This window comes from Syngnathoides biaculeatus, chromosome 22 (genome assembly GCF_019802595.1).
Source record: "Syngnathoides biaculeatus isolate LvHL_M chromosome 22, ASM1980259v1, whole genome shotgun sequence".
NCBI lineage: Eukaryota > Metazoa > Chordata > Actinopteri > Syngnathiformes > Syngnathidae > Syngnathoides > Syngnathoides biaculeatus.
Genome location: NC_084661.1, coordinates 15,771,894 through 15,795,715, shown reverse-complemented (window position 1 = coordinate 15,795,715; position 23,822 = coordinate 15,771,894). Strand labels below are relative to the sequence as shown.

The 23,822-nt window shown below is 41.6% G+C and overlaps 2 protein-coding genes across 12 annotated transcripts in view; both read right to left on the bottom strand.

Moving 5' to 3' along the window:
* Positions 1 to 12,085, bottom strand: part of LOC133495221 (SH3 and multiple ankyrin repeat domains protein 1-like) — a 43,586-nt gene extending 31,501 nt beyond the window's left edge. For 7 of the 11 annotated variants that reach the window (XR_009793515.1, XR_009793512.1, XR_009793513.1 and 4 more), the window contains exons 1-3: positions 11,766 to 12,085; positions 11,403 to 11,520; positions 10,091 to 10,128 (exon numbers count right to left, since the gene is read on the bottom strand). The gene's annotated coding sequence lies outside the window, so the exon portion shown is untranslated. Of the gene's footprint in view, positions 1 to 4,164; positions 4,481 to 10,090; positions 10,129 to 11,402; positions 11,521 to 11,765 lie in introns of those variants that run through there. The other 4 variants (XM_061809602.1, XM_061809606.1, XM_061809601.1 and 1 more) reach the window with 3 other exon arrangements.
* A 1,851-nt stretch (positions 12,086 to 13,936) lies between these two features.
* On the bottom strand, positions 13,937 to 23,576 carry LOC133495623 (vesicular glutamate transporter 1-like). Its single transcript, XM_061810492.1, has 13 exons — positions 23,515 to 23,576; positions 19,090 to 19,342; positions 18,553 to 18,671; positions 18,364 to 18,478; positions 18,097 to 18,184; positions 17,905 to 17,991; positions 17,688 to 17,824; positions 17,470 to 17,619; positions 16,631 to 16,763; positions 15,161 to 15,271; positions 14,918 to 15,045; positions 14,737 to 14,806; positions 13,937 to 14,208 (listed from the first exon to the last, which is right to left on the bottom strand). The coding sequence occupies exons 1-13, from the start codon at positions 23,574 to 23,576 to the stop codon at positions 13,937 to 13,939; spliced, it is 1,725 nt and encodes a 574-aa protein (XP_061666476.1).
* Between the last annotated feature and the right edge of the window lie 246 nt (positions 23,577 to 23,822).

The window sequence follows — 23,822 nt, the reverse complement described above, 5'->3', positions numbered from 1 at the left end:
TTTGCCAATTATTTTTGGAAAAGATATCCTATTTGCTGAGAAACTTGCGCTGAGGCCATAGCTATGTCTAATATGAAAATATTGCTTTAGCACCCTTTTTTGGTATCCTAGTGCCAAGGCATTACACTATGTTGACATGAGTCGATGAATTTCATTTGGAAAGAAATAGTGCTTTTGCTGCAATCCTGTGGAACAAATACAAACTTTGAACAAACACAAAAGTACAGACTACTTAAACAATATAAAGTCTGGAATAGTGGAGTAATACCAATCACATCTAAGGACAATTTAGCTTCCAATGAATGCATGTTATGGGAGGAAACCAGGGAAAACCAATGCAGACATGAGGAAAACATGCGCACTCCACATAGGTGGAGCCGGTACTTCAGGCCCGGTCCTCAGAACTGTGAGGCCAACGCGCCACCATGATGCCATCACCTAACCACCTATTGCGTGGAGATACAGAGATGTGCAAAACCTCGAAATGTCACCATAAGTCAACTCAAGAAGTTCATGACAAGGTGGAAAATAAATGTTAGGAATATCTGCTGAATTTGGGGCGTATTTTTGAAAAAGGTGGTCTGCCCGAGAGAATCAAACAATTTTTGCACGCCATTTTCTTAGTTCTTAGAAGTGTTTCCTTTAAGCGATTTCACAGTGGCAAACTGGTGCCGCCGTACGTTGTGGACGGGTTTTCTTGACTGGTTTTAGTCGCTATGGGAATCACAGCAAACGATGCGTGAATGCTGTCATTGGAAGCAGGGAAACACCCGCAGAGTGAGCGAGAAGTAAATCATTATAGATGGAGTTCAATTTAAAAAAATAATAATAATCACATCACATTACAGGAGGACAACCAACCCAATTGAGACACAGGCCTGCAAACAGCCATGTGTGCGTCCACAAGTACTGACGACGTCCCAAATATCCAGCACCACAGTTGTTCCATAAAATGGAAGGCGATGCCAGAGTGACAGGATGAGACGTTTGCATTTGAATACAACTGACGGCAAGTATGCAACAGAACATACAATCAGGAAAAGGGAAGTGGGTGAAAAAAAAAAAAAGTATGTGGTTCAAATCAGATTCTCTCATTTTTCAATCTATATTTCATTTCAAGCTGCATGATTCTTTAATCACAAAGTGCCATTAAGATGCTTGTTATCCCTCTCAGGGTTGGGGGAAGAGGTGACAGAGATGGTTGATTTATGAATAAAATCTCATTCAATATTGAGCTACATGGATGGAGCCTTTCACTCGGCAAGATAAGGGATGGGGGAAAAAAGAAAGGAGCTCAGAAAGCAGGCAGGGGAGAACTAATTGGCATGCAAAAGTGAAAGGAGGGATGGGGAGTTGCAATTTGCATAAAGGTGAGTAATCCAATTGGGTGCAGAAAGGCGAGCAGGAGGACAAAAAGAGTCGCAGGATGGATGAGAGGCAAAAGGATTTAAACACCTCACTTTATTGGACTTTGGTGAGCCACTTGGTCTCACTGATTCATCTTCTCCATCTGAATAAAGTTTTTTTTTTTTCTTTGCAACAGTTGCTCTGATGTAGTCCAATTTGTTTTTCAACTCTTTTGCTGGCCCTCAGCAGTAATATAAAGAGTACAGAAAGAAAAATTCCAATTTGATATTTGTCACAATTTACTGGTTAAACTTTCCGATCTAGCTAATTTACGTACATCCGCTAAACAGTTACATATCTTAAAAGAAAAAAAAAACAGCCTACAGCTCAGATTTGTCTGACGACAAGGAAAAACTTTAAAGCGGTATGTTGACATAAGGGGTCTGTGTTCAGTGACCGCGGCTCGAATCGTTCATATCACAAATGTTTTTGGTTAAGTGGCATGGAAGGATTTGTTTACCGGCGGTTCCATCAGAGCTTTTATCGCAAAAAAAAAAAAAAAACCTAACAATAAGATGACTGGCTTGAAAAGAGCCATCGTGCTGTAAAATTGATGACTGATCCGTTCGGCACCGGGGAGGCCCGTCCTGCATCCGAAACAAAACTGATTATACGCCGCGCAACCCAGAGATTCATGTTAGATGAAAGTGGGAATCAGGAAGTGATACGTCACAATAACGACGACAAAGACGGATGCGCTTGTTCGGAGCGTTGCAAGCAAAGATGGATGGATGACGGTTGTCAAGTGAAGCTGTGCTGGCATTACGGCGTCGTGATTAATCTTTGCCTTTTACTTCATGAATTCTGGAAGTATGACAAAAATACGTGCGCGCTGACTTTTGTGCTTCTCCGCCTGCTCTCGAGGGTGTATTCATTCCAGTCCAATACACTGCGAAGGATCAATGAACAGGGAATCCGACTCATATTTCCTCGTTTTGTCAATCTCGCTATTGCTTATGTAGGACAGAGCGCATGTCTAGATATATTTTCAGGGTATCGGTCCTCGGAAAGTAGAATTGGAGATCATCCAAGGAACAGATTGTCCCACTTTTACGTCCCGCAAAAGTAGAGCGGCCAAGTTGCGTCCCTCTCTGCTGCTCTCTTTCTCCGGCTCCTTACCCTTCAGCTTCCTTCCCCTCGCGCCGCCGGAACTGAGGAGCAATCAAGAGCACTCCGGGCCCGCTCAATCACGATGAGTCACTCGAGTGTGATCGTTGTTTGTTTTATAGGCGATGATGTCACGCACACTTCCGGGTGGCAGAAGCTTTAGCGATCCCCGGTGACACAACTAGTAAACAGATCCTTCGCTGTCATTTGACCAAGGCACCAAGGTTGAGAAAAAAAATGATATTTTGCATCTCTGCCATCAAACCCATCATCCACTGAGGGAACGCTGTATTGTGCAAAAAAAAAAAAAAAAAACCTGCTTTAAAATCTAAACAAATTATAACGCCTATAACCAAAGACAGTGTAGCTCTGAGCAAGGAAGTACATTTTTATTTCCAGCACAAACAATCACATTTCTCCCCCTAATCTATTTAATATCTAACAAAACAAAGCTAATCTTGCCTCTTAGTAATTACATGGGTGATTGCATTTGCTACCTCTGGATGTCCTGATCAAAATAAACATGCTGTATCTCCGAGTTGCCCTCCAGATCAGTCTTCCGTATCCGCAGCTCAGCAAGGACAGTTATTTTTAGGAAAAAGCCTCACCTAGCAGGTTATATACCCAGCTAGCAACACGCATGAGACACAGCCTCATACGCGTCTGAAAAAAAGGGGGTGTGTACGGAAGGCCCGCGGCAAGCCAGTCAGCGCGAGCTTGGCTGGCCGTCTCGTGTCGATGTAAGTGGGCTATCTTTCCCTTCAGACTGCATATAATTGGGTCAGCTGGATCAAGCGCCGAAGGCCTCGTTTAGGCTATACTTGGCTGGATGGGCTGGGGAGTCTTCATTGTCGATCACATTTGGGTGTCACGATCACGTTTACTATTTGTCCAAACGCTTTAAATGCAAGCTTGAGCTTTTCCGCTTTATTTCTCTTTGCCATTAGCATCACTGTTTGGTTCCTTCACCATTTGTTCTTCAAGCCCTGGCTATAACTTGTTTTTAGAAGGGGGCATTTCTAATAGGTTTTTACAGTAAACCTACTCTTGCATGTGGGCAAGATGCACTTTCTAGCAGCCATTTGAATGCTGAGAGTGCACTCACACACTCAAAGGAGCTGCTGTTTGCCACAACTCACACCCAGACACTCACTCACTATCAGAACTAATTTAACCCCAATTTCAAGGGAATTTGTATACTTTGACGGCACACTAGATCATTTCTCTCGACAGTGTTTGGCAATCAATGATAGAGAGTACAGTGAATCAAAATTATTCGAGGATACCACGACCTGGCGGCATAGCACTTTTTTCTATTAGACAAGGCTACGGCCTGACTAAATGAAAACCCTCCCCTCGCTAGGTGAACACCAAGATGTCAGCAGATGGTTCCTCAGCAAGACTTTGTATTGAACATTGCTTTGATCCGAGCAGAAAAAAAATACAGGATCGCTTCCACTTAAAGATAAAACGCAGGCCTTTGCTGTAAACATATCCGAGAGCCCTTAACTAAAGGCCTTAAAATGATAAAAGCGGCCGCGGCCAAGCGAGCTTGTAAAAGAAAGAGCGATGAGAGCGGATTTTCTTAAAAGCTGCACTGAGGATTTCATGGGGAAAAATAAAGTGCCCCACAGTGATAGATTCACTTACCTGGCGTGTCCACTCACATAAAGGTAACGCTGAGCGACAACAGTCACCAAGATGCTAATAAAAGCTGTTAGGCATGGCCGCCGGACTGACGACCACGCCGCAGTGGCTGTCGGGCTCCATTACGGTTTGCACACCTACCGTGTAATGTCATGTAATGCAATGGAAGGGAGCATCTAGCGCGCTTATCCACATCATATCCAATTCACAGCAGCAGAAACCAAACAAACAAACACTTACATTCTCCACACGGTAAATTTTTCGAATTAAGAGAGGGAAAAAGTGTGAGGAAGCAAAGTGGTCACAATACTACTACATACAGCTCGCATGTTGAGAACGCACGTCGCCATGGTAACACAAGCTGAAACTAACATGAAAGCAAGGAAAATATGTGGACAGCTTGCTCGTTACACTAACACTAATCATATCAAACCCATAAACACGTGCTACCATAAATCTTTGATGGATTATTATTAATTCACCAAATATTTACACTTCTTGGAGCCTTTGTAGAACATCTTTAAAACTACATGTATATAATTATTATAGTGGGTCTGTTATTTCCATGGCAACCCTTGATCACATTCTTTATCACATGGGTGAGACAAAATATCCCTAAATCAAATAAACAAATATCGCTAAGCCTATTATAAATAGGACTAGGACTTCACAATCTCTCCGACTTTATTATGAGTCAATGATTTATGATGCCTGCAGGTGAATCTTCAAATGAAATTCAATTAAAAAATGATTTTGTGCCTGTGATATGGTTAACAGACATTTTATAAATATATGTAAGGTACATTAGAGCTAGGTATTAGGAATTATACATTTGGTTGATTTTGATTTTTAGGTTACAATTCAATTACATTTGGATTGTAGTGACTCAATATTTAAATGCTTTAAAGTCAGTAAGAAATAGATATGTACATACACTGTATAGAGTATCGGATGACAATCTTTAAATATGTTTTCATTAGACCCGTTTAAAAATATTTTTGAAGCACTAAAATCTTTGAAAAAGACTTACAAAAATGTGGTATTTTTTTATATTGTGTACAAAATTTAAAAACGACAGTTTTGTGCACACACAAAAAAAGTCTAAAAAAAGCATCAATTAAATTCACAAGAATTGGTAGACAATTGAATTGGGGGGTGGGAATATTGCAATGCACCGACTGATAATTTTACCTACTTTTTCCTCTTTACAACAGTAGGGGGGTCCTGGGAGCACAGCTATTCCAATTCCAGTGCTACCTTGACTTACGAGCGTGTTGGGTTGGAAATCGAAATTGGAAACTGCGGCTTCAAATGGCATTCACACCACAGGCAAGAAGCCCTTTAGAAATGCAGGTTTTTTTTCCCACAGTCTAAATAGTGTCCGTAAAACATAAATCTGGTGCCTGTCTGCATCGATTTAATGGCGCATGTGCACTTTGCTGTTTTCAAGGCCGACAGATCTCCGCAGGGGGACTCAACCCGTACGCGGCGGAGGCCGTGGAAACAGCATCAGTCTCCTTTGGTCTTAATGAGCACAACAACGAGGAGCTTATAAGTTCATTAAAAATCATAATCCTGCTTGTAGAATTTGAACATTTTCACAAAGGCAGCCTCTCTCTTTGCATTATTGGCTGTTTTCTTCCGATAGTGCTTCTTAGTAGAGCCATCCAGCTGTAGCCCACTTTAATCCCCCTGTGAGAGCGAGTGTGGGAGCATCTTGGCATGAATTTTTTTTTTTTTTTTTTTTTGCATTTCTGCTTGACGGGGCTGCAGGTTGCAGCTAATAAGAGCAGAGTTGGACTCTTCCGCAGCAGTAAGCTGTCACTGGAAATACTCTGTCGGCATGTCTGTCCACAGCATTGCTCTTCCACATTTACGCTGCGCTGTCAAGACAGTTTATTTACCCCTGCTTAGGAAAAGAAGTTTGAGCATTTACTAGATACCTTTGAGATCCAGTTCAAGGTCCATGTACTAGTTAGACGATTCAGCACATTAGTAGAAAGACTACCTTACTAGTAACATTTACTCCACTTCTAATTTCTGCATGAACTGAGATCCGTTTGTTTCAATTCATTCAATAGCTTCGATATCCAGAACAAGACCCATGTACTAGTATGCTCTTTATTGTCATTGATAAAACAATCAAGCGCTTGAGTAGAACAAGCACAGGAAGGGAGCACTAGTAGAAGGATTGTGTCTTTTTTTCTTAAACCACTTATTACTACTAACTACTGGACCACGGTACACTGTAGTCGACACGGATCTTGAACAGGATATCAAAAGATATCCAATAATTGCTCAAGGAGCTTTCCGTACCTGCTCGGCAGGAAGATCCCACCAGCTCTGCCCCTTTTCCTTCCAAGCGCTTTAATCTTCTACACAATTGTGTCACGATCCCATTGTCTTTTGGCATTACACTCAAATGCTGCATATAATCACTCAACCATTGATAAAGTTGTCCCTTTCTCCCATTTTGATCAATTATTTTGTGTGTCTGAAGAGGCCATTAATCTTAGCGGGCACACTGCGCTGTAAATTGCCCTGTTTGTTTATCTTCCTTTTCTCTCCCAATAAATCCCCTGAGAAGCGCGCTTGCAAAGAGGAAAAAAAATGCTTTTGAAGCCAATTTTGCTTGTTGTGCAGTGCAGCGTGTGGTCTTAGGAGGCTTTGCAAAGTCAATTAGATTGCACAACACACAGATGCAAGACAAGTAGCACTAATGTTACAGACTTTTCTGCGTATGCGTGCATGTCCTTATGACTATTAAGACGCACTGGGGGGGGGGGGAGTGTAAAGTCATTGAACAACAAAGGCTAATTAGGAATATAGGAATATATTTGAAATATTATGTGCGTAAAGTTGGAATTCTAACCAATCCCTCCAAAAAATTTGAATTTTATGACTAGTAATCTTAAATAATCATCTCCATCTCACAACACCACCACATTGGATTGGGCTAAAAGGTCCTAGGGGGAAAGTAGTCCTGAGACTTTGCAAAGAGGAACACAATGGAAAATTTGAAGTCCTGAATCGCAAGACAATGTCCAGGACACTCCAAAAGCTCCAGAAAGATGAAACAATGATTAAATCTCAAATCTCAGATTGTCTCATATGGCAAGCAGAATGAGGTCATTTTCTTTCTGCTTGTTTGTTCTTGCTGAGACTTTAGAAAGAGGAGCTTCAGGACACGACAGACGGAGATAAATCCTGAAAACAAAATAATGTCCAGGGCACACCGAAGGTCCACAAAGAAGAAACAAAACCGAAGTCTCAAATATTAGATTAGCTCCCTTGGCAAGAAGTCTTAATCTCAGGAGTGATGTTTTATCCACTTTTTTATGGTGTCCAATGCTGGCGAGCGGCATCTCGTTTTTCAATCGACGATGTTACAGAGGACTTTGCCCACCTGCTAACATCGCTGGACTAAACCCTCTGTCGAGCAGCAACATGGCTGCCAACATGGTCTTAATTTTTTTGGGTGCATCATAAAGAACCGAAATAAGATGGGGGTTTTTTGTTTGGTTATTTTGATACCAAATTGCAAAAATTAGTAATAGCGTAATCCTGAGTTGTATTTTTAATCAGTTGGTTTTATTTGGTTCTATGCCAGTTCGTCGAAATATGATTTTAGTGAAACAGGTGCCTAGCACTGAAAAGGTCGGGGGGCTGTTGTACTGCGCTGAAAACTTATCAATGACATCATCGTACAATCAACTTTCACATGATTTTTATCGCATTATAGTCAACTACGAAAAATCAATTAGTCAAAGTCGTTCAACCACAAGATTGGAGAATATCGAATTCACGTTAATCAACAGTTGAACATAATACAAGTATTGTATTAATGTTGGACATCAAATCAATGTCGGCAATTGTCATCCATGAGTATATAAAAAAATTCAAAATGTTAATAAATTTCCATGCACGAGGGTGGAAATTGCTCTCACGGGGCTTAGATACTCCCCAAAAGTGAATCGTATTTAGATTGATAAACTTGCTCACCGTGACTGGGAGAGGTGAGGGAATACTCCGCATTACAAACAAGCAAATAAAAATGAGTGCATTAATCGGCCTTGTTGCGGACGCCGCGCAAATAAAGACTTTTCTCAGTAAATCATTTAAAGTCACTGTCCCACTTTACTCGTAGTGCCCACCTACATAAAACATGTGAATCAGACCCCAGAGGACTCGTTGTCCCTCCTGCTCTGTCACATATTCCAGCAGTAGACAAGACTCAAATCACCTTGCAGGAAAAAAATAAAACAAAAAATGTACATCTCCCATTGTTCACTAGTTGCAGTTTAACCCCGTCGTCATAAAACAGTGGGGCATCACTATAGTATGCAGTATTACTGCAAAATCACAGTTGATCACATTTCAGTTCACTTTCAAAAATTAATGAAAAGTAAATACCTTTGACTTTGCTTGCGTTGTAGTTCAAGTTGTATCCGCAAAGACAGCAAAACAAAACAAAATAATATATATACATAAATATCCAGTTGATTAGTTCAGGGAAAACATTGGGATTTTTTGGAGCATTTTCCCCCTTTTTATGAAGCCTTTCAGTTAGTAAATGTGCATCGACGTCAGGCAGGCTGAGCCACGGTATTGTGCAGTCTGTCTCTTTTTCACTCTCTCACACGCACTCACACATACACACTTTCACCTCTTCAGTGCCCCAGTATGGTGCTGGCTGGCTGGCTGGCTGGCTGGCTGGCTAGCTCTCTTTCTCTCCTCTCTGTACTGATGCTCCACCATATAACTCTCATTATTTTCCTCATTATCTCAGTCACTGGATCAATCACACACGCCGTCAAACAGTGTGATTTCCCTCTGATCATTCCCCAGTTCATGCTTATTTTTTTTTTTTTAAACACTAACACATCGATGAGTTTTTGGGAAAACTATGAACCATTTTTTTTTTTAATATTTCCATTTCTTTTTTAATTATTCAGTGACGTTTTGCAGTAAAACTTAACATTATGCTGTTGGACTTAAACACGAGGCAATGTTCTGCGGTTGATTTAAATACACAATTTGAGGTTTCTTTTGGTTTATGTTTAGTTTGACAGTCAACTTTAAACCCATTTTTTGAAGCATTGTTTAATATGTACCAAACTGTTCCTTGTCATGAAGTTAAGTAAACTGGCAACATGTAGTACTCTTTCCTCAAAATTTTGCAAGAAAATTAACTTTCCACATTAAAAGGAAACATGCGTGGAGTCAAGTCACTACAGCAATACTCAAGTTACATATAATCCACTAAAAAAAAATCCAAGACTCTTATACTTATCAAATAAAACAAGATGGAAAAAAGAACCAGGTGACATGGAGACAAAAAGCCCACAGCTGCCTGTTCATTTTTAGAAGTGGGGCGCGAGTGCAAGGCAGGAACATATTTAAAATTCTTCCAAGGACACATACAAGGTGAATGCCCAACGACAACAAAAAAAGGCCGTAAAGGTAAAAGGGCTACTCAAAACACTATTTTTAATCATCACACAACGGAAGGTACTTGAGCATCACCGAGTGGCTATCTGTGCATTTACCTGACATTATCGTTTGCTTTGTTTTACAGTAAGGGGGAAATTATATTTACTTTTGTTTTTTTTTTTAAATCAGATTTTTTTTAAGGACATTATCAGCCAGTCCTGTCCATAAGTAGACAAATGAAAGCCACACTTATGACTACTTAACGCTCGCTTTTAGAGCTCATCAGAGTGAAAGACGGGGAGAGCGGCAAGGAAAAAGCTGGAGAAAATACATTAACAGGCCCAAAATGACACACTTATACGTACATGAATCCTGCAATATGCGGTCTCTAAAAGGCAGCATATACATCTACTCAGTTAGCCACTGTAAGAGCACTGGTGGCTTTTCCTTTTAATGGTGTACTTTTCTTTGTATCAATTACACAAGTTGTTCTCACCTTCCACTGTTTTGGATGTCTTCATGTCCCGAGATTCTCTGGTAAAAAAAGAAAACATGTTCAGTAAATGTGATAAATTGTAGTTAGGAAAAGAATGTGTCTTAAATGCCTGGATTAAAGTTACATTAGTGTATTGGCGATGTTTAAAGCTTTTGCCACATTTTTAGTTTTCTTTTTTAAGATGTGATTATTATTTTGGGCGGCGCGGTACATCAGCTGGTAAAGCGTTGGCCTCACAGTTCTGAGGTCCCGGGTTCAATCCCGGACCCGCCTGTGTGAAGTTTGCATGTTCTCCCCGTGCCTGCGTGGCTTTTCTCAACATGCAACAGTAATTGGACACTCTAAATTCCCCCTAGGTGTGATTGTGAGTGCGGCTGTTTGTCTCGTTGTGCCCTGCGATTGGCTGGCAACCTGTTCAGGGTGTACCCCGCCTCCTGCCCGTTGACAGCTGGGATAGGCTCCAGCACTCCCGGTGACCCTTCTGAGGATAAGCGGCTAAGAAGATGGATGCATGGACGGACGACAACACACATGCAAGTTTATGCACTAGGACTGCATTCATGCAGCTGTCCTATCTATAGTACAGTTCATTGTGGGCACAAGTTTTTAAATTGTTTCATTTTATTGTTCATTGATTCATTCCTTGTCTGTTCTGCTTAGTTCATGTCTTTATCCATGGATTTAAAATTGTCTAACTAATCACCCTTAGTTTTACATTAAATTTCTGTCAGTTTGTTCCTCATTATTCTTCCTTTGTATCAATAGCACATTATGTATTTTTTTCCTTGTCAGAAGTGTTAACCCTAACCCTAACCCTTTTTAGTTTTAATGTTCAAACAAAAAGATACTACTGGCATGTACATATGTTCTTGCTGTTTTCTTTCCACACATAAGTATAAAATAACAAAATAGTAACATAAGGCATTACCTAAAGTAGGGGAAACGTACCAAAGCTCTCTAGATTTTGTAAATTTTGTAAAGTTGTGAAATGGTGACCTCTGCTGGCGAAAAGGAGTACGTGACAGCTAATTACTTTTAAATAGGGTAGTGGATTTCTTTTTTTTAACACCTTAACGTCAAAATGCAGAAGTACACATTTTTACACTGTCGGTCGCCACGTGGAGGGTCGCTGCCTTTTGCTGTGTCCACTCCTTATGGAGACACGTAGGTGTTGAAATCTCATTCTATCTGGATTCATTTCAGTCCAGATGAACAATCCTCCTTTTCTCGAGGTTTTGGGCTCCATTCTTGTTGGTGTTTTCACATAACAGTCTGAAGACTGCAACATCAGAATAATGTCAAAAGATTTCACCTGGTGATGGGTTTCCCATTCTTGGAGGTGGTGGGACCTCCTGGGGTCCGGGGTGAAGTTGCGTCATCAGGCTCAGCATCAGTCTCCCACCTTGGGTCATGTGGTGAGCGGCTTCTCTCTGACAACATCACGAGAAATCCAGCGTGAAGAAAAATCATGGCTCATACACAAAACTAAACGTTACAAACAAGACTTTGTACTGTTACACCTCTAAAAAAGACCCCAAACGCAATGCGCAGTAAGAAAATGTAGCACATCCGCAATTTAACTAGTACAAGCTAACGTCCTTTATTTTACACATAAAACAAAAACTAGCTAGTGAGGGCCTCAATCGTCCCGAAATTCAGCTCGACCAACAGTTACCTTTTCCTCCCCAGAAGTTGCTCCTCTCCTTCGGTCTCCAAAGCGTCTCTAAACCTTAATGGAGGTTTTTTTAAAACACAATAGCCGTGTTTATGTCATTTTTCTTGTTTTATTATTACTTATTCTATTACTTTCGCAGATCTACTTTCTGTTCAGTCAGCCTTCCCCCAAGAAACTAAATGATCCTTCGCGGGCTTCCGGTTTGAATTACCGGGATAAAAAGGGAACTTAATAAATAATGTGATAATAAATCAAATAAAATAAAATCATGGAAGAATTGAAGTAGATTTTATTTTAAAATAGAAATAAAAAGTATTCTAAATCATTTCATATCATTTCCCATCCACGGCTGGTTCAAATGCGCCCTTCCTCCTGTTCCTCCTCTTCCTCCCAGGATAATCATTTTACTTCCGGCGTCTGGACCATCGCTGTACCGCAGTGGAAGTGCCATCAAAATCTTTATTTTATTTTATATTATATATATATATATATATATATATATATATATATATATATTTTTTTTTTTTTACTTCTCTCGAACTTCAGGCTTGCCGATCAATTTGCAGTGTGGGGAACAGCGGGGCATTGCGGGAAACCCAACACCCAATCCGATAATCATGCGGGGAATTGAGAAATGAGAAGCGCATCGCGTTGCAGTGCGCTGCTGTGCAAGATGGATCACTTCGAATGTTTATTGTACTATCCTATTCCCACCTTAAATTAAAGGGGACAGTAAAGTTTTGGCAAGCTGTGCATTTATATTGTATAAAAAATGTCATGAAAATGATCAGTAAAAAGATTTTTTTATGTGAGGGGGTTATCTGTAATCATTTTTACAGCAATAAATTAATTTTGGGGGCAGTATTTCTACGTGAATATAATTTTTAATTAATTTACAATGAAATTCATATTCATTAAAATTATTAGATTTGATGCAATTAGAGGGGACAGTAAATTTTAGGCAAGCTGTACACTGATTACATTGTATTTAAAAAAAAGTCATAATGATAAGTGAAAGGTTTTTTTTAATGTGAGGGGGTTATCTATTATTTTTACAGCAATAAATTCATTTTGCGGGGCAGTATTTGTATGTGAATATAATTTTTTATTAATTTTTAATCAAATTAATATTCATTAAAATTGTTAGATTTGAAAACAGTACACGGTATGTACTTTGTATGGCTTACTTTGTCACTCCAACTTTTGAAAAATGCATTAATTTTGGGTTGTTTTTTTTATCTCACAAATAGATGGAGGCGGCACAGTGGAGCAACTGGTAAAGCGTTGGCCTCGCAGTTCTGAGGACCCGGGTTCGATCCCGGCCCCACCTGTGTGGAGTTTGCATGTTCTCCCCGTGTCTGTGTGGATTTTCTCCGGGCATTCCGGTTTCCTCCCACATCCCAAAAATATGCAAAATTAATTGGACACTAAATTGCCCCTAGGTTTTATTGTGTGTGCGACTATTTGTCTCCGTGTGCCCTGCGATTGGCTGGCGACCAGTTCAGGCTCTACCCCGCCACCTGGGTAACAGCTGGGATAGGCTCCAGCACTCCCAGCAACCCTCATGAGGATAAGCGGCAAAGAAAATGATTGGACGGATGGACAAATACATGACTTTGTAAGTCCAACGGCATTTAGGATGACACGTGGTCGTGATGCTAAATTGCAATTAGCATCTTTTCTGGACCCAAAAAGTTTGCAAACCCCCGACTTAAACCTCACAGAGAGGCGCGTAAATACCATCCGCTAGTGTTGAAACCATGAACCAAATATCACTATCTTGGCACAAGATGTTTCCAAATTGTGCGCATGGAGGCCAACAGAACCGTTGTCACCACTTGACGAAAACCGTTCATTGAAACAACTCGTTTTACATCACACGCGAGATCCACCTGGTGTTTGTTGGGTTAGAAATGTCTACAGTAAATAAAATGAACCAACAACCACGGGCCTTCTAAGGCCTAAGACACGACGCAACCACATACAGTACAAACACACGTAGTACGTTGACTAAAGTCCAGTGCGCAGTCGTCCTCAAGCAGGCAGTTATATTCGCAGGCCGACTCGTAAAGAAAAGTTTCCACGTGGAACGGAAACCTTCGAAAAGTTCGCCCCGCCGCCGAGTGAAGCCGCTCCGGTTTGCTGTAAACATTCCCTCCGCGCTGGCATTTTTATGTCAGCTCCTCCTCTCCGCCGTAAAGGTAATTGTTGGTTCCGGCAGGCTGCACGTACTCCTCGCTTTTGTCCCACTCCGACACCCAGCCGCCTCCCGCGGCCCCGTTGGGGTCGCCCCCCTGCGTGGTGGCCCCGTAGCCGCCGGCGCCGCCGCGGTACAGCTCCTCGGTCTCGTAGGCGAGCTCGTCCTCGTCCAGGATGCCGCACTTCTCGTCGCTCAGCTGCTCCGGCTCGGCCCAGGCTTGCTTCTCGCCCGAGGCGAAGAGGCCTGCGGGGGTTGCGGGGGTGACACCCCGGGGGTCACGTCATTCCTGCACTCTTTATATTTTATTGTTAGCAGTATTTGGCACAGTGGAGCAACTGAGTGTTGACGTCACCGTTGTAAGGAGCGGCGTTCAAATCCCGGCTCCGCCTGTGTGGAGTTTGCATGTTCTCCCCGTGCCTGCGTGGGTTTTCTCCGGGCACCCCCACCCCCACCCCCACATCCCAAAAACACGCATTGATTGGTGACTCTAAATTGCCCCTAGGTGTGATTGTGAGTGGTTGTTTGTATGTATGTGCCCTGTGATTGGCTGGCAACCAGTTCAATGACCCCGCCTCCTGCCTGGGATAGACCCCAGCACTCCCGTGACCCTTGTGAGGATAAGCGACTCAGAAAATGGATGGATAGATGGATGGATGGAATCAATACGCAACGCACTTTGCTGGAGACTTCTGTGAAATCTCATTTCCTTAGAGGAGTTGAATCGGAACTTCAAGACTTGAAAGGAACGAAGTAAATCCAGCGTACACATACCGTAAAATATGACGCCCCCGTAATGGACGAGAGACGCGATGAGGAACACGCCCTGCCACTCTTCGCGTGTCTGAGAAAACAAAGCAAAAGACGGTGGGAAAGCGGAGATTGCTCAAGGGCTGCAAACACATTGAAAAACATTTAAAAATGGAAAAAAAATGAGACTGAAGTTGCGACGTACCTTATGCTTGGTCATAGCGCCAACTATAAGCGGGCAAACCATACCAGACAGTGTGCCCACCCCGTTGGAAATGCCCATGAGGATACTGGCGTAGCGTGGCGCGATGTCCAAGTGGTTGACGTTGAAACCTAAAACACGCAAACGGGTGAAATTCAGACGCCGTTGAAGAAAATACTTCAATTCGACAGATCCTGATGACTTTTGCCGGCAGCGTCAAATTCTTTTCTGATGAAACGAGCTCACCGGAGATTGCAAAACCCGAAAATCCCACGGCGAGGACCAAGAAGGAGATGGCCACGCCCTTCGTGTGCGAGAAGCCCACCACCAGCAGCAACGTGGCCTCCATGCCGAAGCCTGAACGCAACGACCAGAACAAAACGAGAACGGGGTGAGCGCGAGTCTCCGGCGACCTTGGCGATGACCTCGAGTTTCCCGCACGGCCGACTGCACGACGTCTCCGTTTCGCCGATCGATCGATTGATCCGCGCTGCCGCTCTAAAATAACACACAGCGAGGCGCGCTGCCGTCGATGCGATGCGACGCGCCGCGTAAACTTAATTTTAATGCAGTCTAAGTGCCCGGTAGAGTGCATTTCAAATTAGCCCAAAACTGTCGAGACGTAAATAAATACTGTAAATAAATAAAATATTGGAAAAATATCAAAAAGCATTGGAAGAAAATATCAGAAAATAACACTCATTGTTATTATTAAAAAAATGGAAAATGAGAAAATATTACGGAAAAAAAATACAAATTGAAATAGATAGATAGATAGATAGATAGATAGATAGATAGATAGATAGATAGATAGATAGATAGATAGATAGATAGATAGATAGATAGATAGATAGATAGATAGATAGATAGATAGATAGATAGATAGATAGATAGATAGATAGATAGATAGATAGTTTTGTTAAACATTACTTACTTAGCTTCTAAATTCAAATATTAAAGTTGTAATTATGAATTATTATTTAATAATAATAATATTATTAATTATTAGATAAATTGGGGAAAATAAAGTATTTCATAGAAAAAAAATATATTAACAGTAGACGAAAATAAATGCCCCCATTTGAAAAACATACAAAATACTAGATGTGTAAATACCCAAGTATTCAAAAATGTCACAAAGTAATAGCAAATAAAATACTAATATTTGAAAGTATCACAAAATACTAGATGGAAAATTCACAAAATCTTGGACAAAAGAATTAAAAAAAAATATTCCAAAATAACATTTTGGATAAAAGATCACAGAATACCAGAAGAAAATTCACACACATGTTAGACAAAACACGTTATAAAGCGTAAAAATAGTTGACAAAAGATTAAAAAATACATAAATGCTGATATGATATGATAGAGAAATATAAGAAAATAATACATAAATATTAGATCGGAAGTGCCCAAATATTTGACTAACCCGAAACATTTCTTTCGAATAAAAATAGAGAACTAGAAGTCAAAATAATAGAAAGTTAACATACAAATATTATTCTGCATACACAATAATTACACTTAATGAAATGTATTTCTTTACGTTGCTATTTTTAGTCATTTTTTGGGGGGAGGTACTGGAACGGATTAAAGCCCTTTCAATTCATTTCAGTGATGGAAATGGATTTGATACACGAGTGAGTTTTGTGGTCGGTCACGGACCGAATGGAACTCGTAAGGCCGAGTACTGCAGTACTTTGCCGCGCTTACCTCCGCAGTTCATCATTTTCCTGACATTGGTGGTGGTCATGATCTGGTTGGAGCGCAAGTAGTCGGCGAGCTGACCTCCGATCGGCACGATGATGGTCATGACCAGGTGGGGGAGGGCCGACACGATTCCCACCTGCGGACGTCGGCACAGATTCAAAAAGCACTCGCGGGCTGTACTCCAGTCCAAGTAACGATACTTAGTAGATGTACCAGTCGGAGTACGGGGGAAAAGCAGAAGCTCGGATTCAACTCATGTAATTGATCACAATCGGAACCGAGCTTAAGTAAATCTAGAACAATAAACGCAGACTGAAATGTACTAAAAAATGCAATTTGGGGGGGGGAATGGATAGAAATTACCTCCCAATTTTCTTATTATTATTTTAGAAAAATACTGAAATTGAGAAGAAAATAATGTTGCATGCTGTCGTGCTACTAGAGTAGTTTACTAGCACGTAACTACACAAGTAACTTGATTATTAGGCCCAATTAATAGTGTGTCATGTGCCAAGCACTAGTAGCCTCCTTATCATGCATATTGAAAACATCCTTTATTGAAAGCTGTATGAGCATTTTTTGCTAAACTGCTTTGCTGCCAAACCTTACTAGTACACCACTGTGCTGCACTAGTAACACCACTAGCACTAGGCACGTGTCACACACTAGTAGCCTCCTTTTCAAGACTATTTGAATAAATGTACCAAGGTGAGCCATTTGAGCACTTATGAGTCAACTAGTTTGGAACTGAACGGTACTAGTATACCCCTAAACTGCACTAGTAACACTACGACGCCCAACTACGTGAGGCTTTTTAAGGAATCCTCATCAGTTAGACCGACCTTGCTGATCTCGAAGCCGAACACCTCCTCAAAGTAGGCGGGCTGGCTGATGAGCAGCAGGTAGAAAGTCCAGCTCCTGCAGAAGTTCGCCACGATGATGGCGTAGACCGGCATGGACGTGAAGAAGGCCCGCCACGGCGTGTTGAATTTCTGGAGCACAGCACAAGCGCAGCGCGTTGCCTTCCCGTCGGCCGCACAACACGACGAGGCGGACGCACCGACACCGAATGTTGAGCCGACTCGCCGATGCTCTCCTCGATGTACTTCCTCTCCTCCTCCGTGATGGTGGGGTGGGCGGCGGGGCTTTCGTAAGACACCATGATCCAGAAGCAGTACCACGTGATTCCGAAACTTCCTGGCGGCGGCGAGCGGTGTCGAGAGGGGCGAAAGGTTCGTCACGCCGCGTTTTGCTTGAGACAAAAAAATTCCTCTCACCGTAGACGTAGAAGACTGAGGACCATCCGGAGTACTGGACCAGGATTCCGGCCAGTGGCATGGCGATCACGGCGCCCGCGTAAGAACCTGACAGATAAAACATAATAGAACAGATCAAAATACACAAGAGTTAACCCTCGACCAAAACATGTTCAGAGTTGCTTTCATTAAACAACAACCAATAAATTGTACCACAAAAGGCTGTCGTAGCGAGGCGACTTCTTTCGAGAGGAGGCGCCCATTTGGCCCAAATGCCATGACAGGCCGGGTACGAAACCCCCTGCAGGACGACAGCGGAAGACCAGACGTTCACGACATGCACACAGAGATGATTTGAATTTTACACATTGTACGGAGTTGCGGTTAAATACACGACTCGGGATCCAATTCTCGCTTCCGCGTCAATCATCCGGCAATCGAGCGCCGGTAAACGCGAGGGGACCAAAATGGCGCCTTCACCTCCACAAGGCCTTGAAACACTCTGACGATGATGACGCAGCCAAAGTGCATGCGAGCTGCCGCTGGGATGAGCATGTTGAGGAAAGAAGTGGCTACGATGGCAAAGCCAAACACCCTGAGAAAGAAGAAGAAGAAGAAGACACGATAGCGAAAATGCTTTCGAACGGACGTCCCCGGTCGGGCGCCAACCTGTTGGCGGCAAACTTTTGACAGATGAACCCTCCGGGAATCTGTGTCACGATGTAACCCCAGAAGAACGAGCCGTGGATCATGCCCACCGTCTCCGGATCCCAGTCGAACTGGGCTTTCTGTTGAGGCGGGAGACAGAACAAAAAAATATATACAATATTCCACCTTTCCGTTAAATTTTCGTTCAGCCCTACAACAAATCAACTGTTTAGAATATTGCAAAATGAGGAAATCAGCAGCGGCATGTTTGTTGAGATAATAACAGTCCATCATCCAATAGAGCCAGCCGTATTCAATACTTTATATTGGTCGGTCATTTTGAAAAATAACAGGGGGATGGACCAATAGTACGAAAGTCAGCAATATGAAACGTATATTGTCCGTCTACATGTGTTGCCGTACATTTATGCTCAAATATCTGCTGCTTAAAGGGTTATAACTAGTTTCGTTAGCCCGCCTGTGGCATTTTGCACAGCGGGCTAGCATTGCACGTACGCCAGCGCGAGTGTTAACGTGGCGTCCCCGCCCGCTACTCACCACTACGACCTCCTTGCCGTCCCTGTAGGCCGTGTGGCTGTTGACCATGCTGACGATGGCCACGCCCAGGTTGCAGCGGATGCCGAAGGAGATGCAGAAGCCGATGCCGGAGAGGATGGCGATGATGTAGCGGCGCGGCAGGCCGAAGCACGTGCAGTCCACCACGGGCATCTCCTTCTCCTCCGCCAGCTCCGGGCGACCCTCGGCCGACAGCTCGATGGTCTCGCCGTTCTCCTGCTTCTTCTCGAGAGCTCTGCGGCCGAGGTGAACGGATTTTTACACTTTACGCAACTGGGAGTGACTGTTTAACAGTTTGAAGCAAGCACGCGTTGCCCCCCTCCCCATTCGGAGAACCGTGTGAGCGGCCTGTACGGCTTACGCTGTAGGGTGTGACCACAAAAATGTCAGAAAAAGCCCACTAGAACATCTGAACTTGATTTAGCGTTAATCAGATGCATTGGAATGTAATTGGTGAATTTGAAAGCCAGCCACATCAATAGTTATAAGGGTGTGCACACTTGTGCAAGCACGTCATTTCAGTTCCCGAAAATATTTGTTTTCTTTCTGTGTTGCGTTGTATGTTATAGTTGAGATTCATGTTGGAAAACAAGTTGTTAAATGAATGACCTCTGGCTCATATTTTTACCCCCCAAAAACCTGCCGTTCGAATGGGGTGTGCAGACTTCTGTAGGAGCGTTTTGCTTCGGTTTGTGAAGCGCGTCCTTACTGTGCCGGTGTGCCTAATAATGCGTCCTGCTCAGCGGCGCGATGCAAAAGGGATTCGAAAAACGAACGTGAGCTCTTTGAGCGACTGCGGATTCGTGCCGTCTCTGATGCTGATGGACTATTAATAGATTCTCATGCGTGAATTATTAATATCTTTGGATGCCTTGAACTATTTTTGTCTCTCGTGCCACCATTTTTTCCCTTTCCTTTCCTTCTCAAAAGCTTTTTTCCCCTCCCTTTTTACCGTCAACAGCACTCATTCATACTCCAGCAGCAGACATACACGTACAGTACTGCATTTTTTTAGTTTTTATTTTTTTACTATACTACATAGTGTATATTCTTTATTTTCGCAGCGCTGACTTGTCACGGCTTGACTGTGAATTAAAGACAATCCGCTGTAATCCTTCCAGGTTCCCTGAGCTTCCCTCCTTTGCCCCGATACGAGGACACGCGGGAAACCGAGCCGAGCAGAAGAACGTTGACCGTACGACAGTTTGATTAAATCCTAAATATTCTTGTGTTTCCATCAGATCTTGAAAAGGGGCGACATAGTTCTGTCTCACAACATTTTAAAATTTTACTTGTATTCATTTGCTTAATTTTACTATCATAACATGGAGCGGGCCCCTTTAAAAACGTGCAGCGATCCGCGAATGGCACCCAGGCCAGACTGTGGACACCTCCGGCCTATTGTAACCTTCGTGGCGTTGCTATAATTGCACGACGACACCGCGTAGCTACGACGTACTCTGAAAACATGATTTACTGATCATTAAGGAGGATGAAAAAAATATTGTAACAATGTAAAAATATAGTAAATAAAATTACATATTTTTTATATTTATATATTTTTTTGTTGCAGTGAAAAAAAAAACAACTTTTTTATTGTCCAAAATGAACGTAACAATTGTAGAAGAGTAAAAAAACAAAATCAAAAGATTTGTAAGATAATTTTACACAATAATTTAATTTTTTTTCACAATAATTAATTGTGACGTTTATGTGCGCATGCATGGAGGGCTTCAAACTATACACTCAGTGCTGGAACACGTACAAGTCTTTTTTTTTTTTTTTGAGTACTTAAATAGATTTTTAAAATCTCGGCATTTAATAATAACAAAAAATTCAAGTAGTTATCAGGAGCTAATATATATTTATGTATATATATTTTTTAGTAATTAGTTTTATTTATTTTTTTGCCACTTAGTTTCTGTTTAAAAGCTATGGCAGCAAGTTGTTTAAAAAAATATTGTGAGTATGAACAATATGGAGGTTAATAAAGCAGTAAAGTATTTTTTTCTCCAGGTTGCTTTTTTTCATATTAAAAGGTACCAATTTTTACAGCAAAAAACAAATTTACTTTCGTACATTTCAATTTCAGCGTTTTTCTTTTACCAACGTTTGTTTTTGTGTGTACGGCTACTTGAGTAGAGCGTGCGAGTCCTTTTGAGGCTTCCGTAGATGTAAACCCCTGGCCCCGCCCCCTTTCGTGCGTACGCGCGAAAAGCGAGAGCGACCGGAAGTGTCACCTGATTGGCCCGCTTTGCCTTCTCCTCCACCTGAGAAGGGGGAGGGGCCACATTACCACGAACCGAACTTCGTACCGGGGCGGAGGGAGATTTACGTGGCTCGACAGCTTGGAGCGGACGCGGGGCGAGGCTATTTCGGGAGGGGATTTAAGTGTTTAGACGCTGGATCAAATCCCGCGGAGAAAGACAGAATAAGGAAGCGCTTCGGTACCTGAGCGGTCGCCCTCATTCTCGCCCACGCCCGCTCGGAGATCAAGCGCAAGTTTACTAAGCCGCTGCCATGTTCGGTCATCAGATCAGAGCTGCGTGGGGAAAGTAACTCACGCTCTCTACTTAAATGCCTCAAGTAAAAGTATTGGATTGTGTGACTCAAGTACAAGAGTAAAAGTAAAAAAATTAAAAGTAGTGGATTGTTGTAATTGAGTAAAAGTGGAGAAAAAAAAAGGGAAACTTTCAAACGTACTTCTATGCGCATTTGTTTAATCTTCAATTTAAAAAGGACTGTACATATTTTGGTAACTTTGTCCAAAAAAGAAGAGATTTATGAATTTGCATATAGAGAAGTGAATCACCTTAAAATAGCCCGACATCTTAATAAATATCTCAATCACTAGATGATTATTTACATTTTTTTTTTGGGGGGGGGGGATTTTGTGTTGTCTCCCGCGGATAGTGTGGAAAGAGTAACATAAAGCGTCACAACGGAAAGGAGTAAAAAGTACAAATATATGTTTTTAAAAGTAAGGACTGAAAGGGAAAAGTAATCAGAAAAACAAATATTCTAGATAATAATAATCTACTTGTGGGGCCCGCACATGCACTGAGAAATGTTTTATGTTGGCCATCTGAAATGATTTCTGAGGGATGTTACTCAAAAATGTCATCATCAACAGCTAGTTAAGTTCAACCTTTCAGTCGAGTGAATATTCAGCGAGTATGAATATGAGTATGAGTACACGGCAAAAACATCCCTCGTGTTATGTTGCATTTCATCGCCACTGCATCCTCCTTGGCGGACACCGACAGCAGCGCTACTGCTTCGACTGTCAATCGGGCTTTTTGCAGTCGCACGTTTGTTGTCAGTGTCAAAAAAAATATTAATTTTAATACGTTGGCTTCCTCAAGCAAGTCTGCACATGCGCAGTAAACTGATGAAGCATTTTGATCACATGCTGCTCCGTTTTTTTTTTTTTTTTTTTGTACACCAGGGAAGGGAAAACTTGCCCAAATGTGTATTTTTGGGGAAAGCAAATTAAATGTTTCTCTTCATAGTGAAATGATAATTCCTTCTCATTTTGTATTTTATTAAATCTGTAATCAGTTTAATTATAATTATTAGCCTGATTTTTTGGGGTCAAATAAAATAATAAATACATATTTTGTTAATACTTTTTTAACTTACACAGTATATAAGTAATTCAATAATTTCATAAAATAGAATGAATATGCAAATTACTTTTTAATTGAAAAATAAAAAATGAGACAAAAAAAACCCTGCATATGAATGAATACATTTTAGCAACCCAATTTGTCAGACAAAAATTGTCAAAATTAATGCAAAAAGCATGACAGGACTTTACATTAGCAACACCTGTCCAATATCTAATTAGAAAATGCCCCCCCCCAAAAAAAAATGTACACGATTCCAAACGTCATAGCTCGCTCAGATAAACTTGGACTTTGTTTACAATAATGTTATTTATGTCATTTTGCGTTATTAACTTTCTTTCCTATTTTCCGTTTGTTCTTTCACTTTTTTATTTATTTTTTGCTATTGGATGACTGCAAAGTGATCAATTATTCATGACGATTTCCTGTACGTGATACTTTATATGGGGGGGGGGCAAGCGATGGAGACAAATGAAAAAAATGAAATGGAAAAAATTATACATCCTCACACTCAAGGGACATCAATATCGGATATTTTGAAATCAATGATGCTTATGGATTATAATAATTCAGGTTTTGACTGAATATTGTTTCCTATTTCTTGTTTCCATAACCCTACCCGAACTTTTCAAATACTTAAATCCTTTTTTTGGGGACATCATCATTTAACATTTCCCATACAGATATCATTTTGTAAATGCAAGTATATGTCTGGATATGACATCTTCTGACGAGGTACTCGCGTATGATGATCATTTTCATTTGAATTTGTACGTACCCATAAATTTTGCCCAGAGTTTTGGCAGCCACGGCCTTAAACCTGTCCGGCCGGATCTCCATCTTCCCCAGGTCCTGTGCACGTCTCGCCGATCCCGCTAACGCATCCAAACTTCAAATTAAAGAGGGGAAAAAATGTCAGATTAAAACCCCCCCAAAAAAAGGGAAAAAATGTAAACAAATAAAAATAAAATAAGATGCTTTGAATCCATCCGGATGAGACGACCCACCTCTAGTTGCCTCGGAGCAAAACTGACTTCAAAAACATCGTCCGAGCGTCACTCTGTTGTCGGTGTCCTCAAAAAAATT

Bases quoted from the DNA above. Each gene is read 5' to 3' on its own strand.
- LOC133495623 (XM_061810492.1), bottom strand. From the start codon at position 23,576: ATGGAGATCCGGCCGGACAGGTTTAAGGCCGTGGCTGCCAAAACTCTG. The intron at 19,343-23,514 runs GTACGTACAAAT...CCTCGGCCGCAG, and splicing joins ACTCTGGGCAAAATTTATGG to AGCTCTCGAGAAGAAGCAGG. The intron at 18,672-19,089 runs GTGAGTAGCGGG...CCGCCTCAACAG, and splicing joins ACGGCAAGGAGGTCGTAGTG to AAAGCCCAGTTCGACTGGGA.